The following is a 21456-nucleotide window of genomic DNA, read 5'->3' on the forward strand; positions in this document are numbered from 1 at the left end:
GCCACTTTTGTTTAATCTGTATAGTGAAGCTATCTGTGAACAAGCACTCGAGGAAGAAGATCTTGGTCTGATAATAAATGGTGAGACGATCAACAATATAAGGTATGCTGACGATACGGTTCTCCTAACGGGAACGCTAGTAGAACTACAACATCTCGTTCAAAGTCTCAATATATACTGTAACAGTTACGGCTTGAAAATTAATTTGAAAAAAAAATAAATTTATGGTAATCACGAAATCAAAGAACATCAGAGCTAATCTTGTAATAGACAATACAACGATTGAGCGTGTGTCCTGTTATAAATATCTAGGTGCTTGGATGACAGACGATACTGATCAAACAAAAGAGATTAGATGTAGAATAGAAATCGCTAGATCAGTCTTTAATAGAATGCGTAAACTCTTTTGCGATCGTGATATCAATATAAAGTTACGAATACGAATGCTGCGGTGTTATGTCTTTTCTACCCTGTTGTATGCAGTAGAGGCTTGGACACTAAAACAGTTGACCACAAAAAACATCGAAGCTTTCGAGATGTGGTGCTATAGGCGCATTCTCAGAATATCATGGATGGACCGCGTCACTAACACGCAAGTACTCCAAACTTTAGACAAAAGATGCGAAATTCTAAATGAGATAAAAACTAGAAAGATGGAATACTTGGGGCACATTGTGAAAGGTGAAAAGTACGAACTTTTAAGAAATATCATGCAGGGCAAAATTAAGGGCAAAAGAAGTGTGGGAAGAAGAAAAATATCGTGGCTTCGTAATCTACGTGAATGGTTCGGGTGTAGTTCGATTGAACTTTTTAGGCGCGCTGCTCACAAAGTCGCAGTGGCGATGATTTCCAACCTCCGCTAGGAGTGGCACGAGAAGAAGAAGAATTAATTTATTATAGACTAATTCCGCCACCACAAAACTTACCCCACTTAGTACGGTTGCGTCTCACTAAAAAGCACCAATATACAAAGATAAAAGTTAATAAGAGTAACGTACCAATGTGATTCTAAGATTAATTTATTAGCAATGAAAAGAACAAAACAAACTTAATAGGCCTTCTTAAAACTGCTGTATTAAAGTGGGTTTTAGTGTCAACCAGGCAGACTCAGAAGCAGATACAGTCATCATTCACTCTGCGCTTGCTTCATTCCCAGATTATTATTCTGTGACTGTCATAACAGAAGACATTGACATTCATGTCTGGATCACGGCGTTAGAAAGAAAGCAGTCCAATGTTGTGTGTCCAAAGTGTACAACTTTTTTAAACCTTAAACCAGGTGTAAGTAAGTTGCATCAATTATACTGTCCTTCAAGTTTTAAATAAAGCGACGTCATTGCAGAGCATTTGCTATTTCTCCACGCTTTATCCTTAATTAGGAGGCGACACAACATTGGTAGCTTAAAAAATCGGCAAACTAAAATTCATCAAAATTTTACCAGAACAATCTTAAGTTAGCTAGCGGAACAGCATTATTTCTCAGTGAGAAAGCCGAGCCATCTTTGAAGACTGTCGTTGGCGAACGTTTTTTATATGGTGAAAATAAAGATAATTCTCTTTTGAGGTACAAACGATTTGCCAAGATAGTGATCGAAAATACGCTGAACTTATCATCAATTGCGCAAACACAAGATGCAGCTCATTTCCACAGAGTTCGAGTTTATCATCAGAAAACATTACGATTCTGAAAATTGGGGCTAGAAAAAGCAGGGAAAAATTTAGATACCAGTCAAAAAATTCAAAATTCAGAGATTAATTTTCTGCAGATGCAAGGGAAACTGTAAAAGTATGTGTAGTCGCCGAGAAGCAGGCCTCAATTGTTCTGGTGAAACCTGCAGTAACATCATGGAAATATTCAGATATAATATAAGAACCCACTGTTGGTTAACATCAGACTAAAGCTGAAGAATATAGAGAGTGCAAACGCAAGAAAATACGATTTAGGACCATTAAAAAATGAAGACGCCAGGCACCAGATACAAACATATATAGAAAAAGAAATAATAAATACAGACAAAGCTAATGAATCAGATAATGAAATGGCAAAACTACAGCAAATTAACCAGACAATCCTAGATAAATATCTTTGCCCAACAACGGTTAAAAAGAAAGAGTGGATTACTGATAAAATCATAAATATGATGGAGAATAGAAGAAGAGCTAAAAACATAGACATGTAGGAGTATAAAAGAATTGACAAAGAAATAAGAAAAACTATTAGAGAAACCAAAAACAAATGGTTGGAAGATCAATGCAGAGAAATAGAATCATTGGAAAGTAGACACGACTCGTTTAATCACCACAAGAAGGTAAAAGAGGCAGCAGGAATGTACAAACCCAAAAGATCAGGACATATGACTGATGATCATGGCGACCCGGTACTAGACATTGAACAAAGAATATACGGAAGAGATACGTTGAGAAGACATTCGATGACAACAGAGATAACAACCAGATAATTTATGGAATACGACACAGGACCACCAATCACTCAAGACGAAGTCAAAGCCGCATTTAAAGCAACCAAAGCAGGCAAAGCACCAGGGCCCGACAACTTTCATTCAGAATTTCTAAAAATCATGGGAGACAAAGGAGTAAAATGGTTTACGACAACGTTCAATAAAATTTATGACTCGGGAAAAATCCCAAAGAGCTGGTTAAAATCTACATTTATTGCTATACCTAAAAAACCTAATGCGAAAAAATGCGAAGAGCATCGTGTTATTAGTCTAATGAGCCACATTCTTAAGACCTTCTTAAAGATAATACACAGAAGAATTTATCAGAAATGCGAGTCTCAGATCTAACGAACGCAGTTTGGATTCAGGGATGCGTTAGGTACAAGGGAAGCCTTGTTCGCGGTTCAGGTATTATTTCAAAGGTGCAGAGACGTCAACTGCGATATTTACGTATGCTTTATCGACTACCAGAAAGCTTTCGACAGAATCAAGCACGATAAGCTCATGAATATACTAAAGGCAACTGATCTGGATAACAAGGACCTTCGAGTAATCAAGAATATATACTACAACCAATCAGCAACCATTTGGGTGAATAACCAACCAACAGAAGAAGTTGCAATAAAGAGAGAAGTACGACAGGCCTGCATACTCTGTCCCTTATTATTTAACGTCTATTCGGAACACGTCATGAGCCAGGCCTTAGAGCATATCGAAGAGGGTATTCTCATAAATGGTAAGCGCCTGAATAACATCAGATATGCAGACGACACCATCCTCTTTGCAGACAGTTTAGAAGGTTAACAGACACTAGTAACGCAATTGTGGAGAATCAGTCAAGAATACGGGCTTGATTTTAACATCAAGAAAACAAAGTACATGGTCATCAGTAAGAAGCATATTCCACCTAGTCAATTACTGGTAGATCAGCAACAAATACTCCAAGTGTCCCGTTACTACTATTTAGGAACCACCATAAACGACCAATGGGACCACTCAGTTGAGATAAAACAAATAATTGAAAAAGTCAGGTCAATATTTTTCAGAATGAGCAAGATATTTTAGAGCCAGGACCTACCCTTAAAAACAAAAATCCGTTTATTGAGATGCTACGTATTTACAGTGTTGCTGTATGGGATTGAATCATGGACACTAACCGAGGCATCCATGGGAAGACTCGAGGCGTTTGAGATGTGGTGTTATAGACGGATACTGAGGATCTCCTGGGTGGATCGAATAACACACATTGGGGTTCTACGTCGGATGGATAAAACATGTGAAATTATATTCACAGTGAAACAACGCAAGTTAGAATATCTTGGACCTATAATGCGAAACGATTATAGATATAACCTGCTGCAACTTATATTACAGGGAAAGGTCTACGGAAAGAGGGGACCAGGAAGAAGAAGAATATCTTGGCTCCAGAACTTACGAAAATGGTGTTCCTTGGCCACTTCAGGACTATTTCGAGCTGCGATCAATAAAGTTAGAATTGCCATGCTAGTAGCCAACATCCGTAACGGATAGGCACCACAAGAAGAAGAATATAAGATGAATTATACACAATGACGCCAATTTACTCTAACTTCGTTCTTTCGCAAACATTCATCATCGATACAGAATTACATTCTGAATCGCAGCCTGGACCATCAAAGAAAATGATAAAAACAATAGCTGGAAAATAACTTTTTAAATATATAATTATGCTTAATAACTGGAAATTGTTAATAAACTAGGCCTAATGTTGATACCACTTTAAAAAACGCGCCTGTAGACTCATAAGTGGTCGGAAAAAGGTCGATAATAAACTAATAATACCATAAGAATGTGAACAAAATAATAAATTATATAAATAAAAAAATATATAATAAAAAACTAAACCTAATGGTTCGGTTTTATTGTATTCTAGGTCGATTCAAACACATCAGTCCCGTCACAGTCCCGGCGCCGAACCGGTCCCGTCTGGTCACAGAACTATTCGTTTGTCTATTCGCACACACCCGAAATGCATCAGTCTTCGGCGACCAATCTGTTGAAAAGGGAAAGTTTCTCGGATGAAGAATTAACAAATATTATTATTATTTCCTGCCAAATATTACTTTTAAAATTAATTTCAATGTATTTTGCATGCGACAAATCATATAAAACATTATATTTTCTCACACATTCTATTAATTGTTCGTCAATAATTTTATTTTGTTCACTTGTGCCGCCCGTCATGTTCCTGCAAAACCAAAAAATTCGTCGCTGAGATTATAAAATCGGCCGGGCGATAGACGTGTCGAAACCTGATTGCTGGGAAACTGTTCGTCAACTGATGAATGTGAATGCCGGCGGCATATTTCTAATAAAGAATATTTTGTATGACGGATTGTTCGGTTCGGCTCCGGGACTGTGACGAGACGTGACTGATGTGTTTGAATCGACCTTTAATGAGTATTCAAGAACCCGGTCAACTTCGGACTGCTGTAAAACCCAGAAAAATTAATGAAATGAAACACATTTATAGTAAAAATTATTTGTTGAAAACCCTTTATAATATTGCTCCAATGTCTTTTTATTGTAAAATGGCCAGAAAAAAGTTATAAGGCCCAAAACAAAATTTTTTCAAAAATGTTTAGTTATTTTATTAATAACTTTTTTATTTTCCATTCTACGATAAAAAGTAATAGAAATACAGTTCTAGTCAATTTAATATTCTACAAATAATGTCTCTAATTTCTGTAGAGCTGCTAAATTAGGAGATACAGCGTAAAAATCCTTTGAATCTCTTATTCCAAGACGACGGGTATTCAAGAACCAGGTGAACTTCAGAGCACCGTATAATTAATCAAATTAAAATTAATAACAAAATTAAATAAAAATAAAAATACAAAATAAAATAAAAATTATTAAAATTAATGAAATTTGTAGTGAAAACTATTCTTTGAAAAACCTCCTATTAGTCCAGTCGTCAGAGATTTGACCCCTAAAAATCATACGAACAAGCTGAATTTTACCGAGAATAACAATTTTGGGACCCCAAAAAGATGCAAAAAAATTTACCACTTTAACCCTCGGGCTTCCCCCTAAAACACTCGTAGGAGAGTAAAAACGCAAAAAAAATCGATTTATCAAGAATCTGTACGCTGTAGAAAAAAATGGTCCAAATAAAAAATGTAGCTGAGATCATTTTAAATAAAAATGTTTATTAGCACTTTTTCTGTAGAATTAATCGTTATCTCAGAAACAACGCATGAAGCAACTGGTGATTTTGAATGTCAGTTCTGGGCGCGAAATCAATGTTAAATAAAATTTATAGTAACTCGACGGTAAAAAATCGATACCTTTTAAATAGAGTGTTCTATTGAGAAAAATTAAAATGTGCTTTAAAGGTAGAGTGCAGCTTTCGTATGCATTTTTTGTATTTTGCCGCAAATAACGTCAGTTTCTTTAAAGCTGTTCAATAAATAAACTTTGTGCAATTTTTGCCATTTTTACGCTTCTCGTGAGATCAATAAAATCTATTACTTTTTTTTATTGATCGTAGTGAAATTTTTATTGTTGGAGACCAGTCTTCAAAATAAGCTGCACCCAGATCAAAAGATATTGAATTTTTACTGTCAAACTGATACAAAGTTTATTGAGCATTGATTTCGCACGCGTAACTGACATTCAAAATCTCCGATCGCTTGAATCGTTATTTCCGAGAGAACGGTTCATTCTACACATGTTAATCATGCTAATAAACGTTTTTGTTCATGATTATCTTAGCAACATTTTTTATTCGAAACATTCTTTTCTATGGCGGACAGATTCTTGGTTAATCGCTTTTTTTCCGATTTCCCCCTCTACGTGGGGGTTTTAGGGAAAAGCCTGAGTGTAAAAGTGGGAAACTATTTTGCATTTTTTAAGCGTCCTAAAATTAACATTTTCGGCAAAAATTCGGCTTCTTTGTATGATTTTTAGAGGTTCCGTGGCATTTTCGTCTCTGACGACTGGAGTATATAATGTTGATCTATGCCATTTTATTGTAAAATTACTAGAAAAAAAAAAGAAAGAAAATTTGTATTAAAAAATTTTTAGTTATCTTTGTTTATAACTTTTTATTTTAAATTTTAAGATAAAAAGTTTAATTTTCTAAGAAAATAGTGTTTTATACAATTTTTTGTAGGGTTGCTAATTTACGAGATACGGCGTAAAAACCCTTGGCCCTCAGTTTTTCCAACCAGGGCGGCTGGGAGATAAGGGTGGTGACACTACAAACTTGAAATTAAGCTTATACAAACCACCCTGATACACATCCAAAAATAAAATGTTGTTCTTCTTAAAAATGTAATCTCAATGTTACTATTTAATAGACTATAAATAAATTTCAAGTTTAGGGTGACACTCATCAAAAGCTAATATTTTATATAAAAATCTACTGATAGCAACTAAAACATAATTCTAAAAACAGTCTAAACTTTAGTTGAAATCATATAACATATGATATATGATCATCATCATTGGTGTAAAGCCCTATAAAAGAGCCTCGACCTTCCTAAGTTTATTCGTCCAGTCAGTTCTATCCATTGTCAACTGTTGCCAGTTTGCTGCGCCTATTTTTCTACCACCCATCTACACCATCCCTCCATCTGAGTTTTGGCCTACCCCTACTTCTACTTCCCACAGGTTGTGACATAAGGATTCTTCTAGGAGGGTTGTTCTGCTGTGATCTTGCCAGATGTCCTGCCCATCTTAGTCTTCCTATTTTTATAAAGGATGCTACGTCTTTACCACCAAATATATGTTTATATCTGTGATATATCTCGTAGTTGTACCTCCTTCTCCAAACATCATTTTCACAGATGCCACCGAATATTCTTTTCAGGATCATTCGTTCAAATATAAGCAGGAGGTTTTTATCTGCCTTGGAAATAGTCCATGTTTCCGATCCATATGTCAACACTGGTTGTATAAGGGTTTTGTATATGGTTATTTTTGTTTCCACTCCAATCCAGTCAAAGGAAAGGATAAATTCAAATACTTGGGGTTTATAATCACGAAAAAGGCAACAAAAGAAGAAGAAATTACACAAAGATTAGGACAAACAAGAACAGCAATCCGACAACTTAACTCAGTATGGTGGAATAGACATCTAAATATGAAGACAAAAACACAGATTTATAAAACATTAGTGCGAAGTATTATGACATATGGGGCTGAAATTGGATCATAAACAAGAAAAACAGCAGTAAGATGGTAGCAACAGAGATGGAATGCCTGCGAAGATGCTGCAGAGTAACAAGAATGGATAGGAGAAGTATTGACGAAATAAAGCAAAGAACATCGATAGAAACAGACACACTAACATATATAGAACAAAAAAGACTAAAGTGGTATGGACATGTAGCACAGCAGATGGATAAAGAGAATGGAGTCCCGTAGGAAGGAGAAAAAGAGGACGACCCCGAAAATCCTGGAGGAACGAAGTAGACGACGCCATGAGTAAGAGAGGCCTAAACGATGGAGAATTGGACAACAGAGAGAGATGGAAACGGTTGAGCGAGGAAAGGCAGTGAATACTGTAGAATCCCTGAATATATATATATATATATATATATATATATATATATATATATATATATATATATATATATATATATATATATATATATATATATTTGTTTTTTGGCCTTAGTTACTTTTTCTTCTTCAGTGCCTTATCCGGTCCGGATGTTGGCGATCATCAAGGCTATCATGGTTTTGTTGACTGCTCTGCGAAACAGCTCCGCTGAGGTCATCCCAAACCATTGTCGGAGATTTTTCAACCAAGTTACTGCTTCTCATATATGTCTACTCAGTTCAAAATAGCATTTGTTTGCTAGGATTATTCTTCGCTTGATTTGCCATTCTTAGTTTTCTCCTCATTTACTTGCAGGCCCGTATTCTTTGAGGCATTTGAAAAGGGTGGTATACATTTTTTCTAGCTTGCGTTGTTTTAGATTGAATGATTTATTAAAAATGTTTTCTCTGTTGTCTATTTGGGCATTCCTGACCGCCTTTTCCAGAGCTATGTTAAAAAGGAGACACGCCAGCGCATCTCCCTGTCGCAGCCCAACATGCGTTTCAAATGCCTGTGATTGTTCGCCCTGTATTTCGACTTTGCAAACAACTTTACGCATTGTAGCTTTAACCAATCTTATCAGTCTATCGGGGATGTGAAATTCATCCATGAATTCATACAATTTATTTCTTATCACACTATCATAGGCCGATTTAAAATCTACGAAAAGATGGTATGTGTCGATATTGAATTCATTGGTTTTTTTCAGTATTTGCCTTAGCACAAAGATCTGGTCTGTTGTTGATCGACCAGGCCTAAAACCACTTTGATATTCGCCAAGAAGTTCCTCTGAATATGTACTTAGGCGACCATATAAAATACTCGAAAATATTTTGTATGCTGTATTAAGGAGGGTTATTCCTCTACAGTTTCTACATTCCAACTGATCACCCTTTTTGTGTAGTGGACAAACGATCCCAATACACACCTCTTCCGGGATTTGGTCCTCATTCCAGGCTCTCAGTATGATTTTATATATATGATTAGTCAGAGTAGCACCTCCACATTTAATGAGGGCATACGATCACTTCCTGGAAATTTAATATTTTTTAGGTGTTTTATTGCATCCCGTACTTCTTGAATTGATGGAGGGTCCAATGGTGTATTGTTGCTTGCTCCTGGGGGTGGTTGATTTGGATCTTCTACTTCGATAGTAAGTAGTTCTTTATAGTGTTCTACCCACCTTTTCAATACTTCTTCTTTTATATTGAGTATATGCCCCTCCTTATCCTTACATAGTCCGATCCTTGGTTTAAATTCTTTTCTTGCATTATTTAGATTTTTATAATATATGATAGCTAATCGAAAATAAAAGTTTTCTAATATAATAATTGGCGAGTCTTCTATAGCTGGCACTGGCACTAATTTCCATCGGTTTCTGTCGAAGCAATCTTGGCGGTCATTGTATCTTCAACATCTCTCCATGACCGTCTTGGTCTACCTCGTTTTCTTCTAGTACTGGTGGAAAGTTTTCTTTTTAGACAAATATTTAAAGCAGATTGAACTGCCGATAATTTGTCAACTATATGAAAAAAATTTAGTTTTTCCATATTTTTTTTACAATTGTTTAATAAAAAATTTATTCCACCTTATGACGTCTCCGCATAGTGAAATTATCATTTCTACTAATATTTTGAGGAGATACAGACAACAGAGGACAACAGAGGAGATACAGATAACAGATACAACCTGGACTAATTTCGAAATTATTTATTTATATTAAATTTATATTAAATTAAATTATTTATATTAAATTTTCCTTAGTTATATAAATGTGAATTATATTGTTACCTTCTGGAATAGTTGTAAGGGTGTCTCCAGCAGATGAAGAATGAAATGGCACTGATTTGTTGGGTTTTGCACTACGAGTAGAGACTTTGATCGATTTTACAAATGCTGGATTCTGCTCCAGTAAAACTCCCACTTCCTCCATAAGTTTTAGATGCTCCTGATACGGATCTAATACGCTTCCAGTGTTACTATCCCCATATCCTGACGATGCTGATTTTTCTCTGGAACGAGGTGGTCTGGAGTGGTATGAGTATGGCTTTTCATGTCCGGTACTAGGATTATCAAGAAACAACGGATTGGTTCTGAAATTAAATAATATATTGTAATAATGTAATAATGTAATAATGTAATAATGTAATAATGTAATAATGTAATAATATATGTAAGAATGTAAGAATATAATGTAATTAGTGTAATTATTTAAATTAAAACATATACTGGTATGGCCACCATAAATGGCCGTATAAAATTGTATAGTATCATTATACAGCCTTCTGCATCCAACGTTGGACATATTCCTCCCGTAATTTCTTTTAGTTCTGTCGGTTTCGAGCTTCTTACTGCCAACTCCACGTCTGTCCATCGTGTACATAGTCTAAATCGGCTTTTTTTGTTAGCTCGTGGTCTCCAAACTGTAATTTTTTGGGTCCACTCCCCATCATTCATTCTGGCCACATGGTCCGCCCAGTTCCACTTCAGCCATGCTATACGCACTATGACATAATACAGGGTGTTTCAAAAAAAGGTAACCCCGTCTCTAGGCTAGGTAAAAAACTGAAAAGTAATTGGGGTTTGCTTAGTAAAAAATTTTTGTAACGCCATCCGTTTTCAAGATACAGGGCGTTGAAGAAAAAACAAATTTAACGCATTTTTTACGATTTTGCCGAAACTACTGGCAACATTGTAATAAAATTTTATAAGAATATGTTTTGGAAGCTGATACATCCCATGAGTTTATTTTTATATCTGATTCTCATAGAGGGCGCTAGTTACACGGATCGTTCTTGTTGTTCTTGGTCTACCAGAATTTATTTTATTTGGTCTCACATTCCCAGTTTCCCGACAACGTCGTTCAACAGCTCTACATGTTTTTTACTTGGTAAGTTTCTTGCAGGAAACTTTTCTGCATAACGTGTCACAGCTGCACTAGAACATCCTAAACATTCGCCTAAGGTTAATAACATGTCAGTGTATTCAACATTTGAATACATTTTGATTTGATTTCATGGAACACTTGGAAAAAATAGAGGTATACATATTAGAACTTTATCATTACTACCAGCATCAATTATTACTTCATAATTTTCAAATCAAAATATTCCGAAAACGGTACACAGTATCGAGTTTTACCAAGAGTACCTTTTTCTTGTAAAATTGAATGATGTTTAAGTTTACTTGAAATTTTGATTAATAATTATACTCTTAAAAAGGTTATATTGACTAATACTTATTACGATCCGTGTAACTAGCGCCCTCTATGAGAATCAGATATAAAAACAAATTCATGGGATGTATCAGCTTCCAAAACATATTCGTATAAAATGTCATTACAACGTTACCAGTAGTTTCGGCAAAATCGTAAAAAATGCGTAAATTTTTTTTCTTCAACGCCCTGTATCTTGAAAACGGATGGCGTTACAAAAATTTTTTATCAAGCAAACCCCAATTATTTTTCAGTTTTTTACCTACCCTAGAGCCGGGGTTACCTTTTTTTGAAACACCCTGTATGTGACTGATATATGATGAATAGTATATATCGTATACAGGTTGACAAATATTCCTGTAGCAGAAGATAATTGCAATAATGAACTTAATAGCATTAAGCATTAATTTCGATAAAGAATAAATATAAATCAAAGATAATGAAGAAATACCTTAATAAAAAATTATACAAACAAGCAATTAGTTTCACCTACAATGATATAAAACTGATAGATCTATTTATTTCTTATAAATAATAATAAATATATTCGAAATAAATAATACTATATACCTATTTCCAAAGACTAAAATATAAAGTTGAAGAAATATTAAAATCTATAAAAAATAAAAAGTCACCAGGAGATGATAATTTAGATCTGAAACTTTAAAAGAAATAACAAAACAGATTTTAAAACCTTCAACATACATAATAAATACATCTTAATTTAGGCATTTTTCCAGATCTTTTAAAAACTGAAATTATCAAACCACTATTCTGGCGAAGAAATATATTGTCAGAATTATAGACCTATCACTCTAATCTCAAACATAGGCAAAATATTAGAAAAAATAATTAAGATAAGACTTACAATTTTATTTTTTTTAATTCAATATACTATCTGAATGTCAATATGGATTTCAAGAAGGAAAATCCACTGACGATGCAATCTGTGCTCTAACAGCTAACATCTATAAAGCTCTTGATAATACAAGACCAGCTCTTTGAATATTTGTATATTTATCAAAGGCATTTGACACTGTCACATAAAATATTGCTAACTAAACTTTAAAAATATGGTAGTAGAGGGCTTACATATAATACCCTAAAAAGCTATCTTCTAAATAGGCAACAACATTATAGTTTATTCGTCTTCCGGGTTTGGACCGTGTCATTTGTGAGTGACCCAAAAGTGGGTTCATCTCGACGTTTCGCTACAATTGTATGTAGCTTCTTCAGGAGAACAAAAAAGAAAAAGAAAACAAAAGACAGGAAGATGGGTAGTTAGCAACGGTAACTCAGTTACTCAACGCAACCAGAGGCGAATACTAACTACCAAGATGGGCAATTGGTCACAGTAACTCAACTACTTAACGCAGCCAGAGGTGAAAATCAAATGCCAGGACAGGGATTCACGTCCAACAGCTCAAAACACTAACGCGTCGAGAGGCGGGGAGTGAATCCGACGACACACACACACACACACACACGCAGTGATCAACCCTGCCCCTAGGAACATGTGTATACCAATGTAAGAATGGGATCCACATGTCCGAAGATCAAACCGGTCATACCTCGCTAGTCGAAGTGGTACCTATCTGACCCCCAAGCTTTTCCACCACCCCTCCTCATCGTGTGACTTACGTGAGGAGGCTTATGATCTGAAATTTACTTAAGATGCCCTGGGTAATAGGACATCCTCGGTTTTTAGTGAATGTGGTTATGCCACCTAACTGTAGGGGTAGCCACATCTAGGCTTTTCTCCCTATTTACTTTACTGACTCAATTGATTTTACTCTAGCTTTACGTCGGGACTTGAGTCCCTAAAAAAAGAAAAAAGAGCGTGTGTTCCGACCATAGAGCCATCAGCCTGAGCTGATGACTCTATGTCCGGAAAAGAGTGTGTGCTCGGTCACTCAGCCGCCGATTTGGCAAAATAAATTTTGTTCTCCTCGCCGGCTGAGCACCCGAGAGGGGTCCGGCCACCAAGCCCATGCATGCCGCACATGACCTCAGTGCTCGGATTTCGCGAGTAGATCTTTCATTTCGATCTGCCTTAAGGGCCTAGTCCGCGGAGCGGTATATAGAAGGCCTGGCGGGCCCCTTCTATATTTGCTATATAAGGTAAATTTACGTTAAACGGTTTAATGAAAAGTATGAATGTATCAATATGAATTTATGTTATTTAATCAGAAAACACTTTTTTTTTTTTGTTTTTTTTTTTTTGTTTTTTTTTTTTTTTGTTTTTTTTTTTGTGGACTTCCTTGTGGCGTCGGGACTATAAAATGCCTGGGCAACAATTCTTTCCTTTTTTCCTTAATCCTATTTGTGTGCGTGTATTGGGGTGTGCATTCCCAAGTGTATAATGCTCTCACACACCCCGGTGTATATTGGACTTATAATTACCTAAAAACCTAAAAACCTAAAAACCTAAAAAAGAAAAGCGTACCCTCTCGCCAGAGTTTTTTTTGGTGTGTTTTCTGATTGACTGCATTTCTTTGTTCGTTCTTCTTGCAACCATCTCATTCTTTATTTATTCGTTCGGGTTCTCCCTATATCGAGCTATCTGTTGTTTTGGTCTTCTGTGTACCGTCCTTGTGTTTTCATTGTAGTTAGTCAGCTCTCTTAACATTCTGCTGGGGTGGTTTCTTAGTCCGTTAAAAATTTCATATGCTCTCTCGTCTAGCGTGCGTAGGATTCTTGTTTGTCCTGAGTCTCTATATACATATCTCAAGGGTACGTACCTTGGTATCTTAAGGGCATCTCTGACTATTTGATTTTGAGTAGTCTGTATCTTTTTCCTGTTTGTTTTACAGGTGTGTCCCCACGCAGCGGATGCATATGTTAGGACTGGCAGGATAATACTATTCGCAACCCTGATTTTGGTTTTAAATCGTAGTTTACTTTTCCTTCCAATAAGTGTTGAGAGCTGACTTTTCAACGCTTTGGCTTTGCGTATTTGCTGATTGATGTGCTCAGTGAACGTTAGCTTCTTATCTAGATGTACCCCTAGGTATTTAGCCTGGTTGGTCCAGTCTACTGGGGTGTTTTCGATTGTAATTTCGCGATTTGGTACACTTCTTCTGTGACTAAACATTACAGCCTGTGTTTTATCTGGATTTAGGGCTATTTTCCATTTTATGCACCATCTTTGGAATCTGTTTAGTGCTCTTTGCAGATGATTAGCTGCATGATCCGGGTTTCTCCAGCTAACAGCTATTGCTGTGTCGTCAGCGTAAAGACTCAACAGAGAGCCTGGCTCTTTTGGCGTGTCGGCCGTATAGATGGTGTACAGGTACGGCGACAGCACCGCTCCCTGAGGCACACCCGCCTCCAGGGTCCCGACTTCGGATAGGGTTGCCCCTATTCGAACTCTGAACCTTCTGTTGGCAAGATATGACGCAAGGAGGCATGTCATCGCCTCACTGTAACCAAATTCATTCATTTTATAGATGAGTCCATGGTGCCAGACTCTGTCGAAGGCTTTGCTGACGTCCAGAAAAGCTGTAGCTGTGTACATTTTTTCATTAAATCCTTTGGTGATGAATTCTGTAAGTCGTAGTACCTGTAATTCACAGGAGTGTTCGCTTCTGAACCCGAATTGAGCCTCTGGTATGGTTCCTAGCATTTGTGATTCTTCATTGAGTCTTTTTAGTATAACTCTTTCCGCTATCTTGCTTATAGATGATAATAAGCTGATAGGTCTGTAATTTTGCGGAAATGTGCCGTTTTTACCAGGTTTTGCAATCATTATTACGTGTGCCTCTTTCCACCTATCTGGGAAATATCGTAGTTTTAGCATGTTGTTTATTATGTTAGTGATATAAACAATAGCTTTTGTTGGTAGATTTTTCAGCGCCCTATTTGTGATGTTGTCGGGTCCTGGGGCTTTTTTGGCATTTGTCATTTTTATAAATTCCTTTATTTCTTCGGGAGATGTATGTGTAATACCTATTCTGCCCTTTTTCCTTCTAAGTCTTCTCGCTGTTCTTTCTACCTCTTCTTCAAAGTCTATGTCATCGTCGGGGTCTTCGTTGTTTCTACACGCCCTTTCTAGTTCGTCCTTCATGACTTCGGCTTTGTCGATTTCCGTATGGACAATCCCGTTTACTCCGTGTAGGGGAGGTATGGGTTTCTTGTCCTTTCGAAGGATTTTAGATAACTTCCAGAAGGCGGATTTGTTAGGATTTAGCTCATCGATATAGGAGTCCCAGCTTTCATTTCTATGATTTTGTAGTTGTTTTTTCACTTCCCTGTCTAGCTCATTTGCAATCCTTTTGTCTTCTACCATTCTTGTACGGTAGGCTCTTCTTCTTTTCCGGTTTTTCTCTTTGATTAGGTTTTGAAGTTCTATACTTATATCCCTGAATCTTCCTTTTTGTCTTGTGATTGTTTCGGTTTTGGAGCTGGCATCGATAGCATTGTTTATTGCTTGTTCTAGTTTTATTACACTGTCTTCTAGTTCTGTAATATTATTAATTGTTGGGATGTTACCGATGTTCTCGCTCACAATTCTTCTAAAGTTTGGCCAACTTGTTTTCTTTCTGTTGTGGGGCTGCAAATAGTTCAATTCTGTTGCGCCCAGGGTCAGGACGATTAGGTTATGTGTCGAATCGCCTTCATTTAGAGAGTGTATCTCGTATTGTTGACCCACGTTGTGTAGGATTGCAATGTCGAGATACGTAGGGAGTTCTCCGTGGAAACATGTCGGTTCTGTTGGTCCGATGACATATGTGTTCGGTCTGTTCTCGAGATGGTTGCAGAGATATCTTCCGTTTCGGTTGGTCGTCCTGTCAAACCAATTGGGAGATCTAGCATTTAGGTCTCCAATAATTATAGTTGGCTCTTCTGAGTTCAGTATTAGGCTCAAATCTTCGTTGAAAATCGGATCATGTGGTCTAACGTAAGCTGACACTATTTTTAGTGTTTCGTTGTTGGCCTTAAGTCGAATAATTGTGGCTTCCATTGTCACCAGTCCGTCTGGTGTTGGGATGTGCTCGTGTTCGAGTCCCCTTTTGACTAATATAGCTGTTCCTCCTGATAATGCTCTATGATCCGTTCTATAGATATCGTAGCCTGGAAATTTTGTTTTTTTCCTTTCCACTAGTTTGGTTTCTTGAAGGGCTACGATATCGAGCTCTAATCTGTTTATTATTTCATCCAGAAGGTTGATCTTTTTGAATATTCCGCCGGAATTCCATGACCCAATGCGTAGATCTTCGTTTTGGTTTGCTAACATTTTCGGACGGCTTCTCCAAATGCAGTCATCATTTTTGTTGCTTTGTCCATCATGGACATCATTTCCATCATTTTGTTATTATACTCTGTATGGAAGTTTGCGATGAGGGTAGCTGCGTCCTGTACCGACACTTCTTGTGGTTGTGCTGGAGATTCTGAGGTGGTTTCAGCGGATTTTTTCGCTGCCTGTGCGTGAATCCGACGATTACTCCGCTTCCGCACTATTTATAGTCGCGGTGACCTGTCGTGTCGGGATGTATCGGCACACTCCGTGGTGCGAACGTCAAGAAGCGCGCGCTGGCCAATCATGTGGCTGCATCGTGGTAGCGGGACCGGACGGCGGCTCTAGACTGAGATTCCAGATGGGAGACAAGTAGTATCCTTCCTCTCGATTGATATTATGTGGACTTTTTCGGATCTCTAGAGATTCGCGGATTTTCCTGGAATAAAAGAAGGGGCTCTTAGAAATAATATGGGTTTTTTCGAACAATATGGTATGACCGGTTTCTTGGCAGTGTTCTGCAACTGCAGAATGGGAGAAAAGACCTGATCGAATGCATCTTTGATGCTCTTGAATCCGAGTTTTGACGGAACGACCAGTTTCGCCAATATACACTTGTCCACATGAACAAGGAATAGAATAGACACCACAGGAAGATAGGGGCGGTAATGGGTCCTTAGGAGAGGGTAGATATTGTGAGATTTTCTTGGGTGGTCGAAAAGTAGTCCTGATACCTTCTTTGCGAAGAATTTGAGTTGTTGCTGAGCTGTTGGACGTGAATCCCTGTCCTGGCATTTGGTTTTCACCTCTGGCTGCGTTAAGTAGTTGAGTTACTGTGACCAATTGCCCATCTTGGTAGTTAGTATTCGCCTCTGGTTGCGTTGAGTAACTGAGTTACCGTTGCTAACTACCCATCTTCCTGTCTTTTGTTTTCTTTTTCTTTTTTGTTCTCCTGAAGAAGCTACATACAATTGTAGCGAAACGTCGAGATGAACCCACTTTTGGGTCACTCACAAATGACACGGTCCAAACCCGGAAGACGAATAAACTATAATTCTGACTCTGGCCGTGGAAGCCTACGATTTCATTAGGCAACAACATGTTTATATAGATGGAGAAATTAGTAAGGGAAGAATTATATCCTATGGAGTCCGGCAGGGAATAGTCTTAGGACCAATTCTCTTTAATATCTATATCAATGATCTTTTCTACTGAAGATTACAGGTAAGATAATAAGCTTTGTAGATGACACAGTTATTTTCTATAATGCAAATACATGGGGTAATTTAAAACAAAAAGTCGAAACAGACTTTGCTACAATTCAGAAATGGTTTCAGTTTAATAAGCTTACCTTAAATGTAGATAAAACAAAATATATGCCATTTACATCGTCTGTAAGTAACCTCCCAAATTTTGGCTTATTAAAAGTCAATGCAAATAATGAAATTCTATATACATACGAGACTAAATATCTAGATATAATCATTAATAAACATTTACGATGGAATCCTCAAGCATAATAAATATAGTAGTTAAATTAAGAAGGCGACTATCAAGATTCAAATTTTTAAATTTTTAAAAAATTTTTTATTCACTAACTCAACCCATCTATGACCTTTTAGGGTGGGGTGGAATACGGAATAATTACTTGCATTCTCTAAACATTATTCAGAAGAAACAAAAATTCTATATTTTGCTTCTTCTCATATTTGATTTTGTATAATCTCAATCTAATAAGGGTACTATTGGGAGTCCAATTTCTCCCATTTTTGCAGCAACCTTTATCCCTTTGGGAATCCATGTTTGTTTAATTTTTGAATTCAAGTTTATCACTTTGGGAATAAAAGTTTGTCCTTTGGGAACCCAAATTTCTTCCATTGGGAATCCTAGTTTATCAAATTGGCAATCCAAGGGGATTCCAAATTTCTATAATTTTTGAAGTGGTCTTTATCCAATTGAGAAACTAATTTTCTCATCATTTAGAGGTGATCTTTATCCTAATAAGAAAGGCCCCTTTTTATTCAAGATTCGGCTGATGCCATGGTTACCATCCAAATAATCTGATCAATAGATTAGTTGAAATATTGTAAGTACATTCTCCTTATATTCTAAGACAATTCGAGTGATGTTACTTTCAAACTAAGAAATTACTATTTAAATGGGAATAGGCCACAATTAAAGGTTAAAGTACGTTTGTTTCAATTTCCAATTCCATTGTTTCAATATTTGTATTTTGAGAACGATTTCCGAAGTGTAAATTGAAACAAACGTACTTTATCCTTTAATTGTGGTTTATTCCCATTTAAATAGTAATTACTTTAACATGCCACAAGAAAATAGCTTCAAAACAATATTAACAAACTAAGAAAGTTTATATAAAAATCCCAGAGACTGCATAATCAAAGTTGAATAAAATTCTTTAATACTTAAAATATTCTGTAACAAGAAGTGCATATTTCATTATTTTTTGCTCGTTATTTATTTAATATTTTTAACTAAATTTACTTATTACTAAAAAGAAAATATTTTGTTGTTGGCGCGTATTTTAATTTCTCATTTAATGTGTTTTTATTTTCAACACACAGCTAAATTGATTGTAAAGAGATATTTTATTACTTAATTTGAATACTTGGTGATATTTATGATATCTGATTAAGATGTTGGTATTAAATATTATTTGGAAAACCTTTCCGTAAGTGAAAATAAATACTACTTACTATGGAAACTGACAAGGAAACTGAAATCCCAACATCAAATTAAGATTCCTGTGAGAAAAGATGATAATATGATAGGATCCTCGAAGTGATGAAGACAAAGCAAGCATTTTTGCGGAACGTTAGAAAGAAGCTCATGCAGACAACATTTTAGACATCTCATATTTATATAAACCATATAAAATGAGTCCACCGGTCAAAAAAATAAGAATTTGTGAAATTACAGAAGTCATTGCAAAACTAAACAAAAAAAAATCACCCAGTTATGATTTTATCACGGGTCTGATACTAAAAAATTTACTTGAAAACGCTAACAAACTAATACTGTATATTTTAAACGCTAATATAAAAATTGGTTACTTTCTAGTCAAAGGAAAGTAGCCAAAAAAATTATAGTGTCAAAACCTGGCAAAGACCCAAATGAGGACTCATCATACCGTCCGATAAGTCTTCTACCAACTCTCGCAAAGCTTTTTAAAAAGATTCTAATGATTAGAATCGAACCAATTAACTTAGAAAATAGCTTAATATCAAACTACCAATTTGGCTTTCGGCAAAAACATGGTACCATTGGGCAAATACATAGAATAGTCAGAACAGCTAGATATGTCTTTTAAAACAGGTCCTACAATACAGCTGCCTTTTTAGATGTCTCGCGGGCATCATTTAAAAAAATCTAGCATGCTAATATATATGTATATATATATATATATATATATATATATATATATATATATATATATATATATATATATATATATATATATATGTCGATCGGATAGCCAAGCGGGCTGGGCGGCTGGCTTCTCCTTCGCTTCACTGCGAGAGATGTCAGTTTAATCCCCAGCTCGGTGTACAGAAAACAAAAAGGCTAACGCAGCAGTTTAAAATTCTAAAATGAATCTGCGGCTTAGTCTAGAATATGCTGGTATCTGATCGGCCTATGGTGGAGCAGTACGGCAAGAGATAAGGGCTTGCGGCTTGGTGATACTCATCCATAGATCCCTACCGGAAGGGCGTGTGCCGCCTAAATACCGGGTATATATATATATATATATATATATATATATATATATATATATATATATATATATATATATATATATATATACATATATATAAGCGAGGTTTCTACAGCCTCTGCAGTTTTCTGTCCATCCATTCGTCTTCTTTGATGGCTCTATCTCTCATTATGTGTCGTACTTTGTCTTCCCAGGCAACTGAAGGCTTTACCATTCTTCTTATTTGTTGTGGTATGTAATTTAAAGCTTTCTTTGGCTATCTATCTTTATTCATTCGCTTCACGTAACCATACCACACTAGTTGTCTCGTTTTAATTCTGTCCACACTGAGATATACAGTATTTCTCCTCCTTCTAATTAATAACTTCATTAATAGCTTCATTCCTGATATGATCTATTTTGGATACACCACACACTCTCCTTGTAAAATCCATTTCTACTACTTCTATTCTTTTTCTATCTTTTTTCGTGATCTGCCAAACTTCTGCCCCATAAGTCATAATAGGCTATACCAAGGTTCGATAGATTGTCAATATCTTTAGACCATAATAGAGGGTTTAAAATGTTTACCACTTTTTTTCCCTGCTGCGTTCTGTTTTCGACATCTGTTTTGGTAGCGCCTTCTTTAGATATTATAGATCCGAGATATTTATATCCATTGCATGTTTTTGTGTTTCGAATTTCTAACTCTGGATCTTCTTCGTCATCTTCTATTTTAAGATACTCTGTCTTTGACATATTCATATTAAGGCCCCCTTTTTCATATTCTTTCTTTAGTTTTCTAAACATGTGGTTCATGTCTTCCTCATCATTCGCTACGACTTTTTTAATATATATATTTTAAATAAAGTCGGAGATAGATAACATCCTTGTTTAAGCCCCTTTGTTATTGGAAATGATTCAGATATAAAGTTTCCTTCTTTAACGACACTTCTTGCATTTTTGAATATATTTGCGATAGCATCCACATACTCTCTACTAAGACCTACCTATGTCAATTTTTGAAACGTCTTTTTTAAACGTACCGTATCGTATGCCTTCTTTAAATCTACAAACAATAGGTGGGTAGATAGATTCCTTGTCTTCCGTTTTTCGATTACCTGCTGCAGAACGAATATACCATCAGTGCACGATCTTCCTGCGCGAAATCCATTTTGTTCTTCTATGTCTTCATAATCTGATTCTATTCTTTCTTTTATTATTCGACCGTATAACCTCCCC

General features: G+C 36.1%; 1 protein-coding gene across 2 annotated transcripts in view; it reads right to left on the reverse strand.

The window, feature by feature from the left end:
• Nucleotides 1–21456, reverse strand: part of LOC140435035 (uncharacterized) — a 198624-nt gene that overhangs the window by 125437 nt on the left and 51731 nt on the right. For both annotated transcript variants that reach the window (XM_072523715.1, XM_072523714.1), the window contains exon 3: nt 9841–10142. In XM_072523715.1, coding sequence (XP_072379816.1) covers nt 9841–10142 — 302 coding nt within the window. The remainder of the gene's footprint in view (nt 1–9840; nt 10143–21456) is intronic.

Source organism: Diabrotica undecimpunctata, chromosome 2 (assembly GCF_040954645.1).
Source record: "Diabrotica undecimpunctata isolate CICGRU chromosome 2, icDiaUnde3, whole genome shotgun sequence".
NCBI classification, from domain to species: Eukaryota; Metazoa; Arthropoda; class Insecta; order Coleoptera; family Chrysomelidae; genus Diabrotica; species Diabrotica undecimpunctata.